The 16621-nt window shown below is 36.2% G+C and overlaps 1 protein-coding gene across 4 annotated transcripts; it reads right to left on the reverse strand.

Annotated features, from left to right (window-relative positions):
* Positions 1-1256: 1256 nt before the first annotated feature.
* LOC147856044 (CDPK-related kinase 7-like) lies at positions 1257-5916 on the reverse strand. 4 transcript variants are annotated; one of them, XM_087329270.1, is made up of 11 exons: positions 5114-5916; positions 4833-4963; positions 4611-4652; positions 4417-4525; positions 4099-4177; positions 3725-4021; positions 3537-3643; positions 2496-2603; positions 2284-2346; positions 2021-2188; positions 1259-1836 (listed from the first exon to the last, which is right to left on the reverse strand). In XM_087329270.1, the coding sequence occupies exons 1-11, from the start codon at positions 5858-5860 to the stop codon at positions 1711-1713; spliced, it is 1977 nt and encodes a 658-aa protein (XP_087185396.1). In that variant the 5' UTR covers positions 5861-5916; the 3' UTR covers positions 1259-1710. The 4 variants fall into 4 exon arrangements, with proteins under 4 accessions (XP_087185395.1, XP_087185396.1, XP_087185399.1 ...); XM_087329269.1 differs by having other exon boundaries at positions 1257-1836; positions 3537-4021; XM_087329273.1 differs by lacking the exon at positions 1259-1836 and having other exon boundaries at positions 2048-2188; positions 2284-2338; positions 2487-2603.
* Positions 5917-16621: the final 10705 nt, after the last annotated feature.

Consider the following 16621-nt stretch of genomic DNA (forward strand, 5'->3'; position numbering starts at 1 on the left):
ACAAATTTGGTGAGTAATGCTTTGGATTATGAGAGAGCATCAATCAGACCCATCCCTACTCTCAACTTGGGTGATGTGAGAACATGCCATGCCACCTTGGCCGAGCTACATGATTTTCCTTACTAGACCAAATGTGATTGCGTACCAATTGTTGAATCTGATGTTACTAACCTTTGGAGATTGTCCCACATGATAGGTTGTACCATATCACGTATCCAACTATATAAAATCATTTTTGCCCTTGTGATTATTTTGTAGCTTACATTGAACAATCCAAGCAAGATGTGGTAATCTCTAATTTCGCTTTTATAATTTATTTGCATACTCTTTTTATTGCCAATATATTTTTAAAGGTCGAACACTTGTTTCCAACAACATAACCTAGTAAGAGGCAGGGGATTTAACTCCCAATTGTAACTGTCAAAAGACTTTTTGAATCTTCTCAATCTCATTCCATGCATTGAGATGGATAGTTCCACCTCACGCTTCTATTCCATAAACCAAGACATGGGTTACAATGGTATTAAATAACATTAGTTTCACATCCCATCCCTCGGTATCACTTTGGTTGCATTAGTCCATTGGAGGATACAAGCACAACCCAACAAGTTGGGGCCAGAGGGAGAAAACAAAGGGTGACAATGGAACAAGGAGACAAATGACAAAACTATGGATAATGTCCCAAGCTTGGGATTGACCTACTTGGAGACCAACTACAACAAAAATACCATTATTTACATCTGTACATGTACAATGCATTAGCAAAAGGTGCAACCTTCCAACAGTATATAACCTCACAAATAGAATTCACGCAAATGAAACTTTACAATACAACCTTATTATCCTCTGGTACTTGGGAGGTTAGAACATTTTTTTATCATCAATCTTTCATCTATGATGTATAATTGTTCTACAGTCGCAAGATTGCCACAAATGAGAAATGTCCTTTTACTTCCTTGTGTTGTCCTTCAATAATTCTTCATGACTCCTATGGATCAACTACAAAAAAACATACTTCCAACAAGAAATATCCCCTTCTCAGCAAATAGAGGAGAAATATAAGCTAAAATTACAGTCAAGTTTATCGGTTTGCTTTTATTAAGAAGAGTTGGATTAGTGAAAGTTAAATAATGAATTGTGTCATTCATCTCAAAATCAAAGTAACTCCACTGTATGCGATGCCAACCATATAACAATGCATAACTGAAAAACTAATCCAGCATTCATCCAAAACTCTAATGTTGAATACACAAAAAATGGAGTATGAACATTTGAGAAAACCTCGAACCATCTTTTCGTAATTCTATTAGGTCTTGAAGAGAAGTTAACGTGCATGGAATTATAAGAAAAAGATATTGCTGTAAGAATGACTACAAATGCTTCCCAAATTTGAAGGAAGCAAAGGGATACATAAAAGAAGTAATAACAGTGGTAATGATGGCCGATGGGCTTGAGCAATATTTCTTGCAATACAATACCTTTGTCTGGTATACGGGTTAAAGAAATCGTGCAGAAGAAAAAGCACAGAATATGGGATCTGTATGAAGATACATTGACCTGTTCTATAGGTTTTGAGATAAAAATCTGGCAAGCATCAAGAAATGCTTTCAACAATCCTTCTGCGTATTTGGCTAGAATTGTCGAGGATGGATGAAATGCCTTCGTGGTTCCATACCATTGACGGACCATTTCAATTTTTATTATTGAACATTACTTCCGTGGTGGCATCCCTCTTAATAGATTGGTGAACCCGAAAAAACTGAGTTTTCCATCTCCATGTCGAACCCAGTCTCGCAAAGCAACATGAGCTGGAACTGTAGGTGGGACACCTAACTCCTGGATTTTGCAAAGAAGGGTTTATGAGGACGGTTGACACTAGATTAGTATAGAGAATTCAAGCACAGCTTAAGATTGGTTTTGGTGATTATTATAATTGATCACCTTGTTTACCATTTCAATTTTCATATCAGTTTGTTCTTGACCACAATACAAAACAATTTGGCAATTTTTGCACCCTTACCTTGGCTAGATCTTCGATCATCACAACTCGGTTTCCTTCCCTTTCAAAAATTTCATATGCAGTATGTGTTTGATACTCCCATCTCTCTAGTCCTTCGTATTGCGATGCGCTAATAGCTGCTGCACAGAACTCTTGAAAATCCATCTTCTTGAATTGAGCTGCATCAATCTGATGAGGATAAACCTCTAAGCATCGTCAACCCATCAACAATTACATTGTTAGAAATGCCAAGCAGACTTCCAAAAGAGCTTTTTTTAACATACTGAAGATATCATATCCAATATTCGAGAATCCTTCATTGCTTCTGATGCATTTTTTGTCATGGCCTGTTCAAAAGATATTATCTTTGTAAGATAATCGAACATCTTGCTAACAATTCAAAATAATACATTCTTGCAAAGAACAGGCCCCAGAAAACATCTATATTTTTCATCTAATTTTCATTGAAAAAATAATGGCCATGCAGTGGACACACCGCTTTTAAGCTCTCCAACGTTATCCGCCCATTCTTGCTGGGCTCAAGCAGAACAAATTGGGCTCGCAAATAGAATAGATCGTCCTCAGATAAAGTCTTCGAGAATGCCTGTCAAGGATGGATGTTGCTCATTGCTTGTTTAATGCACCATTCAAAATGTTATTCAAGCTTCAAATTTTAGCATCAAATACTTGTTCTTAGTAACCCTCTTGTTTGTTCATCAAGGATATGCATGTCAACACTTGAGAGTGAGGCATGACTGGATGTGCTTGTAAAAGATAGCAAATATTTTCCTCATGCACAGATCAAATTTTAGCTGTCCAGAAGGACTCTGGTGATCTGAGGTTCACAAGCATGTGGTGCTCACAATTAAACATTATATAGAGACCCCTACATCATTGATATGTGCAACCTTAGAGAGTAGACCTCGTTACAGTTATTTCATTTGATCAGAATATATTTTTAACAACCAGATAATTGTCCTTATCAATATCACAACCAAGGCTTGGTTTGGTTGCAAGTTTTATAAAATTGCAACGAGGTCTTTTACAGACTGTTATGGGCCTGGTCTGTAAATGAGACGTTTAGGCAGAGATTATTGAGTGGCACTTCCTCAGATAAAATTTTGAAACAGTCTGGAATGATCAACAATCTCGCCAAGTTCGTTTTGAACCTTTGATGATGATTCTCAGTATAAGAGACCTTGTAAGAACTAGTAGGGGGTTCCCATAACATGAAATTGTTATGAGATAGCACATATTTAAATTACTTAACAATCATACTCGTGTACTGTTATTATCCATTTTGACAACTTGTAAATGGAGCTACAACGTTTTGAGCATTAGCATTTAGCAATCATACCTAACAAGCATCATTATGCTACTGTTGCTATGCATGTTGACAGCTTATATAACGAAACTACAATCTTTTGAGCATTAGCATTTCGCAATCATACAATTTGCAGTGCAAAGAAGCATAGCAGACATCCATTCAAGATATGTTTTTCTTTTTTCGAGGCAGTGAAATTAGAACATAACTCACCTTCAAAGCAGCTCTTCTTACAATTGAAGATCTGAGATACGTTTTGATTAACCTAAAGATCAATATATCAAGGGGAATCTTTTGATGCCCACGTAACCAGGGGTGAGCTGCAATTAATAAAAAGAATGCATTAGATAAGGAGCAGCAAAGTAATATCAATATATTGTTTGATGTAAAGTATAACTTACTCAATGCCTGAGCAGCTGTCATTCTCTTATGCCGATCCTTCGTAAGGAGACGCTTCACAAAATCCTTTGCCTCTGGTGATATGATAGGCCATGGGGTTTCATCAAAGCTCGGTTCGGTTTTTAGCACAGACCTGAAGATACCTGATTCTGTGCGTGCCCAAAACGGCCGGCTGCCACAGAGCAGAATGTAAGTGATGACACCAATGCTCCACACGTCAGCTTCAATGCTGTAAGACCTATGAAGAACCTCTGGCGCCACATAGTACGCACTTCCAACAATGTCATTTAGACGCTCGTCTGTCAGTAACAAATTCTACTTGAGTCATGTAAACCCCATAAATTTGAGTAATAGAGACCAGAAGTCAAAGTATCACCTGGCCTGGCATAATCTGAGAGTCCAAAATCAATAGCCTTCAATGGAGAAGCCTCATCCTTAGTTGTGAACAAGAAATTCTGCAAGAAACAACCAGACAGATTATCAATTAGATCTTTCAAACACATCCATACATGTAAAAACAGAAGAGGCAACGAAGATTATGGATCCGAACTTTATGTCGGCATTAAAGAGATTCTCTTTATATTTGAAACCAATGATTCCCACGATGTGTAACAAATCCTTTGGATAAAGGAAGTGTACTGATTGGACAAAGAAAAATTGAAGAATGCTCCATGCAGTATTCTATATAGCGCACCTCTGGTTTAAGATCTCGATGTACAACTCCTTGGAGGTGACAAAATGCAACAATATTCAAGATCTGGGCCACTACAACTTTAGCATCATCTTCAGCATACCTCCCACCTCTGTTGGATGAACATCTTAAAACGGCTTCAAACCACAGTCTTATATTCCTAGACATTAGATTCCTGTTGGAGAAGTTAAATTTACCTCGAAAGAATGTGATCGAGAAGTTCACCTCCTTCACACAATCTGCCAAGATGAGAATGATAAGCACAAACACAGCACAGCATCCAATCCCAATTGGGAGTGAAACAGAGCATGAAACCATGAGGTCCCAAGCAGTAGGAGGAGAAACAAATCTCACAAAACAGAGAGTAAATCTATTTAGAAATAAAAAATAAGGAGTTTTTGAGTAGTCGGCAAACTTACTCCATAACTATATACACATTGGCGTCATCCTCACAAGCATCATAGAACTTCACGAGATTTTGATGTCCAGTGAGAGCCCTCAGGATCTTCACTTCTCTTTTCACATCCTCAATCGCTATGGTTGTTGTCATCTAGAATGGTACAGGTTTGAAGCCCAGAAACCACATTATTGTATAATATTTCACTTCACCATCACAAGCAGATAGAAAGAAAAACAAAATGTATGCATACATCTTCTAAACATGTCCACACCTTCATAAGTGTATCGAATTGAGACCAACCTTTGCTTTCGAAATGACTTTAACAGCCACCGGTTGATCCTTGAGGTCTCCTTTCCTGACTTTGCCATGGCAAGTATGCCCAAAATGCCCACGACCAATTTCCTCTCCAACCTCATATTTGACAATAAAGTTCTTGCCATAGCCAAATGTCTTGTTCAAGTCCATCTCGGTATACGGCTGCCCCTCCTCTGGTGTTGCGGCTGCCTCCCAAGACGAAGAAGAAGCAACAGTGGTGGTGGTGGTGGTGGGCATGCCTCCTCCGTCATTGGCATTGGGTTTGGCGATGACACGCCCATGTCTCCGGCGAAGGGCGGCCTGTATGTGTTTTGCAGGGGAAGGGGGCGGGAAAGGCCGCTTGAAGAAGAAGCCGTGAGGTGGTGTTGTGTTTGCATTACTCACATTGTTGGCCGGGGAGGGAGGGCGGAAGGGTGAAGATATCCTGAAGGGCGAAGGAATGAAAGGAGAGCTTGTCCTGTTTCTGGCCGCCCGTGAAGACGATGACGACCACCACCACCACGATGGCGGCACCTGTGCTACTGAAGCAGAAGAAGAAGAAGAAGAAGAGAATGCCTGAGGAGGAAGCACCCCTTCTCCGACTCTTAGATTGGGAGGAGTGGCAACCTTTGCCTTCAAATCACCCTCGCATTCTTCTTTCCTCAAATCTCCCCCATCATGCTCCTTCAACCGCTTCTCTTGGCTCTCCCTCCTCCCACTCTCAGAGTGAGTCCTGCTGTAACAGGAACCCATATGGATTCCACTGATTCTTCTTCTTCTTCTTCTTCTTCTTCTTCTTCTTCTTCACTACCTAATTCCTGAAAATGGAATAAAGTATATATATATATATATATATATATATGTATGTAAATGTGAGCCTTAACATGCATACTACTGCTGTGCTGCAGACATAGTTTTAAAACCATACATAGAGAGGCAAAGTAAGTAAGTAAGTAAGTAAGTCTGCGGAGAATCCTAGCAACTGCAACTTGCAATTGCAAGAGGGAAGGCAGAAGAAGAAGAAGAAGAAGAAGAAGAAGAAGGGGGCTCAATTTTCAAACTGAAGGAAGGAAGAGGAGGTTTGGTGAGTTTGAAGTACACTCTCTCTCTCTCTCTCTCTCTCTCTCTCTCTCTCTCTCTCTCTCTCTACATCCATCAATTAACCTTTTATGTAAGTTCTGTGTGTTATATTATGTATGTATATGTATGTACATACATTATTAGGCTGACTATATGTATGTGTTTTGTCATATGTATGTATGTGTTGTGTAATAATATGTCATCATTCATGGTCCTCATCGATAGATGGATTGATCGATTGATCGCACCACACCCACCCACCCTTTCGGTTTCCTACCATTCCCTCAACACCCTACCTTCATCCCTCGTATAAAAACCTTTACTTAGACAATGCTTCGTATCACAACCGATAAATCTTGTTGGTCGTGCAGAACGTTGCATTGCAAGAATAGGTATGTTTGCATCCATAGTGTTCAGATGGATTCGAAAACATTCGGATGTGCATAGCATTTGGTGACATATGGGATCTACATGTATGCTAGAGATTGTGGCGTATTTGTCACAATCACTTGCGTCAGGCTCCACAGTTCTAGTTTCCTCTTCTTGCCGTTGCACATGCAAATATTGTAGAGACATTTGGAAGGCTACCACATTTCAAGCTTTAATAGGCTCAATGTCTAGCCCTTTTCTACAACTTCAATAATATACATAAACATTATCGAAATCCCAATAGTATTTATTCCCGAACTCGTTATTTCTATCCATAGCTTAAGAACACAACATAACTCAAGCAAACATTAATAACTCATCAAAAAGCAAAAAATAGATACCTATGAAGGAGAGAAATCACCATTCGTTCACATATAGCCACTCAATAAACAACATGTCAATAAACACTTAAGGAACAAAGAGCATTGTTCGTTCACCTATCCCCCATGGACTTGAGCCAACTACTCCAAGTATTTATTCTCAAGCTTAAAATGCTAAATTTCTTAACAACTAGACCACAAAAGGCCATATTTTTTCATGCTTCTTGATATGTTTGTCAAACTTAGCTTGGATTTACAGTCCATCAATGAAAGAATTGCCATTTTTGCACGTTTTCTAAGTGGGAAGTGGCTTACCTTGAACATAAAACATTTCACAAACATTAGTTGGAAAGTGGCATATTGTCATGTCACTATTAATGATTCTTTATCTTCTTCTTATATTTTCTCTCCTCTCAATCTATTTTAACCGTGAATAAACAAAAGTGATGTATGCTCCACATAGAAGGCATATATTACATGGACACTTGTAAGAGACCAAAATGGCCAAGTCACTTGAAAGAGAATAATGTTTCTACTTCATGCTCTATAGTCTATATCGTAAAAGCCTTCTAGTTTGACAAACATATTTTATATATGTATATACATACATACATTTGGCCACTGAAAATGAACTCGGCAAAGTTTGTTTACTTGTTTCTCCTCTATTTGACTTTGTTCCAATCAATCTTGATATTTTCCCATGGAAATGTGTCCCACTAGCCTATTTTTATGTCACCTATAAAGAAACATTACTTTTTCATCTGCTTATCTATGCCATATTTGTCTCTTAGTTTATTTGCAAAACCAATAAAAAAATGTGTGATAGAGGAAATCGTCAATCTTATAAACTAAGTTATTTTCATACCATGAGACTGTGCACTACACAACTTCATGTTCCCTCATATACCTTTCAAAACAAACAACAAGAATATGAGAAAGTTTGGATGCCACATTATATTATGTATCTTCCGTCAATTCTTTACCTTACACATTTGAACCTTGCAAATTTCTAGTCAAATAAATATACATATTAATCTATCAATAAAAACATATGGGAGAGGAGATTATTAATCTTATAACCCAAGTTATTTTCATACTATAAGACCATACATGATAGACTTTATGTGCTCTTTGTATACCTTCTTACGCGAATTGTGAGCAATACAAGAAAGCTTCAATGTTAAGTATATTGTGTTCCAGCTTTACCTTGCAATATCTTAAGCATACACATTAATGCATTGAGAAAATGTTCTCGTTCATCTTTGAACAACCTGAAGGTCATGCATAATCTCATGTGATTTTCAAACATTAGACCAATAAAACCTTCATTGTGACTTCAAGTTCAACAAGTTATTTGTCATTTGAAAATTGTGTTTCCTTGGATTTAGAAAAATCGTGTTGCACTATTAAAGAATTCTTGAATGTACAATAATTAGAAGTCATAATGTTGACTACACAAATATTATTTTGAGTTAGTTTACGACGTAATAGTGAATAGGATCCACAAGCTTGGTGTGAGTTATAAAAAAATAAAATCCATTTACTAAAGTGAGTATTTATGAAGCTAAAATATGATGCATAAAATTGTTTTGTCAACTGTATTCCCACCCCCCCTCCGTTGCAGAGGATCGGGCTCGCGTTGATCAGTGATGATTGCCACTAGTTTATAGCTCTAGATACCTACTTACATTAAGTAGAAAGTAAGAGAGGATATGTACGCAAGCTCATATTCTTGAACTTGAGGGGGGGGGGGGGGGGGGGGGGTGATTCCCCGTTTTCTTGTATAGTCTTTCTATAAAAATCTCTCCTAACTAATGGGAAAGTATCTCTTTTTTGGAAAAAAAAGTACACAAATTGTTAATAGTATATCGAGACTATCCCTCACCAAAATGCTCGTCTTATGAGTTCAAGGAATAAAACACTCACAACATCGGAAGTTGGAACACTATATTTATAAACTTAGATTGACACATACGTGATATTCGTGGTATTCGCAATATTCGCAAATATGAAATGGTCCCAAGAATATTATAAAACCATTAGTTTTTACAATATTATATAAAAATGAATTATTTAAAATAATTAATTAACTCATTATGCTCACTTATAATTAATTAATTCACTATTAGAATGGTATCCCTTATCAATCTATGCAATTCCGTGAAGTATCCTCGACAAATTAAGAGGGATTAATTCACTAACAATTATTTAATTAGTTTTGCTGAAATAAACCCTAAGTTTACAAGCTGAGAATATCACTACACCCATTGTAGAGGATGCAAAAGCAAGCGATGATGCGGGCTGAGAAGAGAAAATATGGTCGAAATTAAGGTTTCGATTGAATTTAGCGTTTTCAATCAAAACCCTAATCTTTAGATTGAGAACAAGATATAGGGGAGCCAAGGATGTAGGAGTAATGCAAGATGGAGGGGGAGGCGAGGATTTAGTGAAAAAAAAACAAAAAACGAATACTTTTAGAAGCATTCGTATGCGTATTTGTATGCATTTGTGGGGCCTTCCCCATGAATGCGAATATGTCAATCTATGTTTATAAATAGCAATAGGTCATTGGTTGTAATTATCAAGAAGTAAAAATACGAAAGTTAGGAGCAAGCATTAGAATCATTATAAAAAATAGCTCATTATGGATCAAATGTATATGAATTAGTCTCTAATATGTTCCAATTCTACATGTCAAGAACCTAGTATTCAAAAAAAGCAAAAGCTAATGAGCCATTTGAGAGTCTTGATAAATTTTCGTTTATGCATTTGTCACTACCAAGTTCTCAAGGATTGAAAATTTGAAGAAAAAAGGCATATATTGAGGTATTAGTTTGTGTGTGATGAAGATATTTTTCATTACCACGAAATGCATAAAATATTAATATTGTTTGCAATCTTTAATTTAATCCATAAAGCAACATTTCTTTTCAATGATTAATTTGGCATCATAACCTATATATCTAACAAAGGAAACCATTATTTAGCCACAAGACAATGATAAGCTTAATGGTTAATGTTTTATTTTCATCCTAAACTTGAGCATATAAATTGTAATAATAAGGCTGAGGCTAAAATTGAAGATTGAGTCAATCTATTAACAATATTTTCAATTCAATCTAGTTTTGGTAAACTTTTATGTATTCTTTATTTATTTATTGAAAAACAAACAACCATTAACAAAATTCAAATAATTAAGATTTACGCCATATACTGTGAGCTAAAACTCAATTCCTAATTTTAAGAAAAAAGCAAGATAAATAGCTAAAATATAAAAGTGGAGATAGCTAATCCAAACATAAAAGTTAGATATACTTTAAATTGAGAGGATTAATGAGCTCTTAGAAAATCTATAAAAGTGTCTCTCTACTTGCTCCCTATTAATCATTCCTTTTCACAAAATCATATTTTTGAAACATCGTCTCTTTAGAGCAAAGTCTCTTCATCTCTCTAATCTATAGTCATTAATATGGTTAATTAGATTTTAATTAACTACTATTATTAAGATAATATCATACAAGGTATATATAAATTACTAAGCTACACACTTCTTTCTTCTTCTTTTTTCCAAAAAAGAATATACTCCATTAGTTAAAATGTCATTTTGTACACAACTTTAGTCCCTTTATTGGGTAGTCCTTGCCTACTTCCATATGGGGGACATCACTTATTTATCTTACACATCACCTACATTCAATAGTCCACATTTTTGTTCTCTATGTATCTCATGTCATTCATGCCCCCTCTTCATCTAATGGGAGGGGGGACCAACCATTTGGGTACTACGTACTGCTATCGTATATCCATTCCAGTTTATGTAGCCATTGGTGTAGTACACCAATATTTTCTGAAATTCAGCCTCATTAGTTTTGAAGCATCATATGTTCCATCGATTCACTCATATTGTGCTCTCAATGTAATGTGTGCCATGTTAGCTTAATAGATTTAGATGGAGGCCATTTCTTAGTTGAAAATACCCCGGTACATCTTGTCGTCCATATGCACCATATGATAATGGGTGCAAGCAACATCCATAGATCTCCAATTTTCTGCTTTTGTGCACTAACTGTAGGTGTCATGTTATCAATGATCAATCGAATCGTTCCATTCTCCCCTCTGTACATTACTTTGCATGTGCTATCAAATTTCTCCACATCATCATCAAGATAGTTCCAACAAGCATGTCCCCATTTGAGGGTAAATGAGCTAGAGGCATGGCATAGCAATCATAATGCCCTTCCCATATAGCCGATGCCTCACGACATTCCCATAGACAATGGGAAATGCTTTCTAACTGTCCACACACACTACATCTAGGGTCTACATTGGGGCCTTTACCCCCTCCCCTGTCCCTACTAGCAAGGTTCTATGTGCAATAAGCCATAAGCACATCATTATCTTGCGGTCACCACTGTCATGCCACATCATTTTCCATAATTTATCTAATCTCCTTTCACTAATGCCCTCTTGTATCCAATATTTATGTGTTGCAATATTTTTGTGTTCTTGTTCTAGAATAATTTGCCTCCCGATTTTTGTGTTGTACCTGAAAAATTGAACCAACTTGCCACCCTCGATTCATCTTTGAGTTCTCTAGAAATACATCGTTGGGTCCCAAGGTAGCTTATCTAAATGCCCTTCTATTGGCCAACACATTGTCATTGATGTGATCTCACTCGACTTGGGGTCAACCATCATATCCTTTCCATTTTTTGCCATCAACCTAATCAACCTTTCAAATTGATAGGCTGGTTGCTCATATATTGCCATTCCATGCTCTATTTTGTAGTAGCATGCCTAAGTAGATTCTGCTTTCATTCCCTTAGTTCCAATTAGATAATTTCTAGCATCTACAAGTCCTATCCATTCAATTTTGGAGGTAATTATATCTTCATCTTCCAAGGTTTGCTTGTTGCGTGCAATGGCATATGTAATTCTCTTGAGCATGCTTTTACCCCTGTTTATTCTCCATATTCTAGCATTTTGAGTGCCCCACGTCATTAGATAAAAATCTCTTCCAGTCCACTAACTAACGCATTCCATTGGGCATTGATTAAGTTGGCCCATTTGAAGCCTGCTTTTTGTCCTATCATCAACCCATCCACATCTCTGATAAGTGGGTTCCACACAATTGGCATGTACATCTGGGCATATGTAACACATTTGCGCTCACAAGTGGAAGGATAAGGAATATTTCGTTTGATTTTGGGGGTTTTTTTGCCATTTCATAAAACCCCTTGATACTAGTATCACATGTTCTCAAAAAGTTGAAAATTTCACCATTTGGTAAATTTGAAAAAAGCCAAAATTTGGTCAAATACGAAAAATAACTTTGTGTATTTTTAAGGAAAAATGACAACTAATAAGTTTTTAGATCTTAATTAATTTAGAAGCAAAAGATTTCAAAACAATCAACTTTTTTATATCATTCGATAAAATGTTGTCTAAATTTATTATATATCATTGCACAAAAAATATATGGAGGAGTTATTTGTATCACTATGATCACTCCCTTTATGACAATCACTTTATAGCTAATATACAATTGTGACTCTTTCTCCTCATTTTCAAATGTACTAATCAAATCATTGTCTTCACCAAATGGTGTCTCCAAATTGTGTGCACGAAATCTTGTTCGCCTTCAATTTGAGACATCTTCTAGACTTGGTAATATCTCTTTTATTATGTCTATCGTTCTCTTCCGTAAACGTCCAACTTTTGTCAATGTAAAGTCATACACAATTATATTCACTTCACTAATGTCAATGATATATTTATTACCAAGGTTTAATGCATCTCCATGTCCAAAACTTTACCAATCAAGAATGGGTGCCCTAGGTCATGGTAATCTACATGTGTAACTATTAATGTCCCCACCTTGAGTTCTTGCAAGTTTCCTTGTCACCTAAGTTATGATTGTGTTGTCACCCTTGGTTCTACATAGATGTTTCTCTGTTGTGGATGGACCAACCTATGAAGATCAACATTAACTACTTGAAGTGGTGATTGAGAACCACAAGAATATTTTATAGACCATACCATGTAAATGACATTTGCAAGGTTCAATTACCATTAACACAATTATTAATGGTTTTTTGTTGATCAATGAAGAACATGTTCACCATAAGGTATCTTGTTGTGCAACATACTTCTTTGCATTATCGATATGCTTCTTTTTCTCTTATAAACACATAGGTTTTAATACAATTTGAGTTCATGTTTAAAAAAACTCTTTCATTTGAAAAAAAAGAACTTTTTTAAACATGATCTCGATACATTGTATCAAATTGATGTAAAACACAGACTTTTCATCACAATTTGATACAATGTATCGAATTCATGTTCAAAGTTTCTTTTTTCTTGATTTAAAAAATAAATAAATTTTTGTTTGAGCTTGAGTTGATGAAAAAACCAGAGTTTTCATCATAATTCGATACAATGTATTGACTTCATGTTTAAAGTAAAAAAATTTAAACTTTTTGGAAAAAAAAACTTTAAACATGAATTCGATACATTGTATCGAATTGTGATGAAAACTCTAGTTTTTTCATCACTTCAAGCTCAAAAACAAATTTCAAAAAAACCAAAATAAATAGGAAAAAAAAAACTTTAAACATGAACTCAATACAATGTATCGAGTTTATGTTGAAAACTTTATTTTCAACATGAACTCAATACATTGCATCGAGTTCATGTTGAGAACTAAGCTTTTGAACACGAACTCGATACAATGTATCGAGTTGATGTAAAAAATTGAGTTTTCAACATGAACTCGATACATTGTATCGAACTGTACTGCAAAGGCTCTATTTTACTATTAAAATTATCGAGTCGTTGAATAAATTGTATATTTTTACAAATAATCTCTATTTTTGTAATGAATTTCTATTTTTTTCCAAGATTTTCCATTAGAAAATCTTGTATATATATTTATGTTTAGTTAGCATGCATGTATAAATTGGTGTAATGTATGTATATACATATTCATGGATGTAAATTGTAATATTTGAATGCAGGTATATATGGATGCATGCATATGTATGTATGTATGTATGTATGTATGTATGCTACTTCAAATTTGAGTATTGTTTGCATAATATATTCTTTACTATCTTATTGAAATATCTAATATTTAATGGGCTTATGTAAAAAAAAATTCCAGCATAATTGATAATACCCTAATGTAAATATATTTTCAAACCTTTATTAATATCTTTATTTATATATATTCTGTATCTCACTGATTAATTAAAACCCCTTTTGATGAACTCACATGCTATCATACAAGTTTTGAGAGTGAAGGCCCTGGGGGTTGCAGATATTGGCCCTTGAAAACTGTGACAACATCTGTCTAGGTATCGAGCAATTTCCCCAAAGTTCGGAGCCCACGCCACTAGGCCACAGCCTTACCGCCTAGTTCTCGGCCGACATATGAAATCTTCATACTATCTGGCGTGGGATAGAGCTCAAAATGAGACTCCCATCGGCCCAGCCATAGCTTCTTCGGTTCTTTCCTTTTTTTCTCCCATAAATGGCTTTACGACAAATGATGGTTCACCTTGATGCTCATCGAGTCTATTAGTCTCACGTTGTAAACTAATGACACGTGCCTCGAGAGCACTTTGAGATTGCCGAAGTTCGAACATCTGATGTGCGATTGAACTAAGGAAATGTTGTATTTGTAAAAAATACAACTCAATGGACATTGGTCCAGGAGGATTTCTTTGAGTTCCTTCCGCTTGAGCGGATGGCATCGAGTCGTTATTCTGAGCCATTGAATGATTATTTCTGGCAAAGAAATAGGATAAGGTTAGACAAATAGTCATAACATCATGTTGTGATGTAAACATATCATGGGCCAACATTAATCGATATCATGATCTCACGCCAATACCCCTCTAGACGTATGAGATGAAGTTCAAGATTAGGTTACTATGGTAACACAAAGGTGTTTTAAAAACCATGGGGGTGACAAATGAATGTCTTTCCTTGATATCTATATCAATTTTTTCATGGCGGCTCCCCAAGGCTCAACCGTGTATGTTCACGTCATGAATAGTTTATACACGAAAAAAATGTTAACAATAAACTATGTTTCTGTGCCCACGTAGACCTAAAGTCCAAACATGCATTATAGTCATATTTATCAACAATGTTGTATGGTCTTAGTCATATTTGAACTCGAGACCTTGAGAACAAATGCATTAAACACTTGAGCTAACCAAATAGGTTGCTCGTGTTGAATGTTTAACATTTTGTGCATATAAGAGATAACCAAATAGGCATTTGACCATATATGTTTTTTTAAAAGAAACATATATGTCAAGAGTCCTTATTTCCCTCTCATTCACCACAAACTATGTTGGTACGTTACCTAACCTCAAGTCTCATAATTGCGATGGCATACGCCAAAGTGCAACCTAATGGTCAAGCCAAATGAGCCCTCTTTTCGTAGTAGGCCCACGCGGCCCATCACATAGTTACGTCATTACGAATGCCTTTCGTAAGAATGATCTCATGGTGGCATCGTATCCATGTAATGAGGGAGGGATGTTGGATATGTGTGTCATAGGAGCGACCTTAGATGAAGTGGATCAAGCCCTACATTCCCAACATCATTGTGGCTCTAAACATTTCGTTACGTAACGAAATCGAAGTGACCAACGGGGATGTCAACAAACAAATTGTCGAAAAAAGGGTGGTGACTACGCCATTCTCACAAAAATGTGAGGACGGCTACCAAGATCCTTTCCCCGAAAAGGACAACATTCGATATAGAAATCACGTTATAACTAACATACACATGTATATTTATCACATATATACGATCAAATATGTATACACGTGACCACATATGCATATATTAAAAAAAATCGTAACATTAAATAGCCAACATATGATGAAATCGAGACACGTAATCGAGGCATATAGCCTCTACGCACACGAAACCTCCAAAAATAAGGGTTAATCGTAATATGCAATTGAGGTATGGACCTCTTATGCATACGGCACTAAACACATCATTTACTTAGAAATCAAAGTATTGACCTCATAAACATACGTAACATATGTATGTGAACGTAATACGCAATTGAGGTATTAACCTCGTATGCATACGACATGAATCACATATCAAATATATGTCAAATGAGGTATTGACCTCATACACATACGTAAACGTTTTATACAACCAATTAATTACCACTACAACATTATTGAATCAATAAAGAAAAAATATATTGACTATACATGATTAGATTGAGAGAAGAAAGAATAGAAAAAAAGAAAGAAAGAGTTACCGAAGTTCGTTTGTTGATCGCTATCTGGATCAAGGTCGACCGCACGTCGATTGATCACCATCCATTAAGAAGACAAAAACCAACAAAAGAAACATTAGAAACAATAGTTATGATACCAACTGTTAGAGAGATGTTCTAACGTAAGCATATGATAAGGATAAAAGATATATGAAATAAGAAAGGAGATAGAGAAAGAAGGGTGCCGATCCACCCGACCAACCCCCGAGCAAAGGGATCAAGACAGAATCAAGCTTCGATCGGCGTCCCATACCACTGCTGTGGCGTCAAGTCATACCTGGTGTTGGCACACTCGCTACAAGAGTTGACCCACCACAAGAACGGAGTCTCGACGTAGTCAAGAGATGATGAAATGAGGGTAGTTAGGC

The sequence above is a fragment of the Azolla caroliniana genome, unplaced genomic scaffold (genome assembly GCF_043228905.1).
Source record: "Azolla caroliniana isolate FFs.n. ecotype wild unplaced genomic scaffold, voAzoCaro1.0.p SCAF_13, whole genome shotgun sequence".
Classification (NCBI taxonomy): Eukaryota; Viridiplantae; Streptophyta; class Polypodiopsida; order Salviniales; family Salviniaceae; genus Azolla; species Azolla caroliniana.

Excerpts from the sequence above, each read along its gene's own strand:
- LOC147856044 (XM_087329269.1), bottom strand. The coding sequence starts at position 5,860 with ATGGGTTCCTGTTACAGCAGGACTCACTCTGAGAGTGGGAGGAGGGAG. Across the intron at positions 2,189-2,283 it reads TATTGGATATGATATCTTCA|ATTGATGCAGCTCAATTCAA; the intron begins GTATGTTAAAAA and ends TATCCTCATCAG. Across the intron at positions 1,837-2,020 it reads TGATCGAAGATCTAGCCAAG|GAGTTAGGTGTCCCACCTAC; the intron begins GTAAGGGTGCAA and ends TGCAAAATCCAG.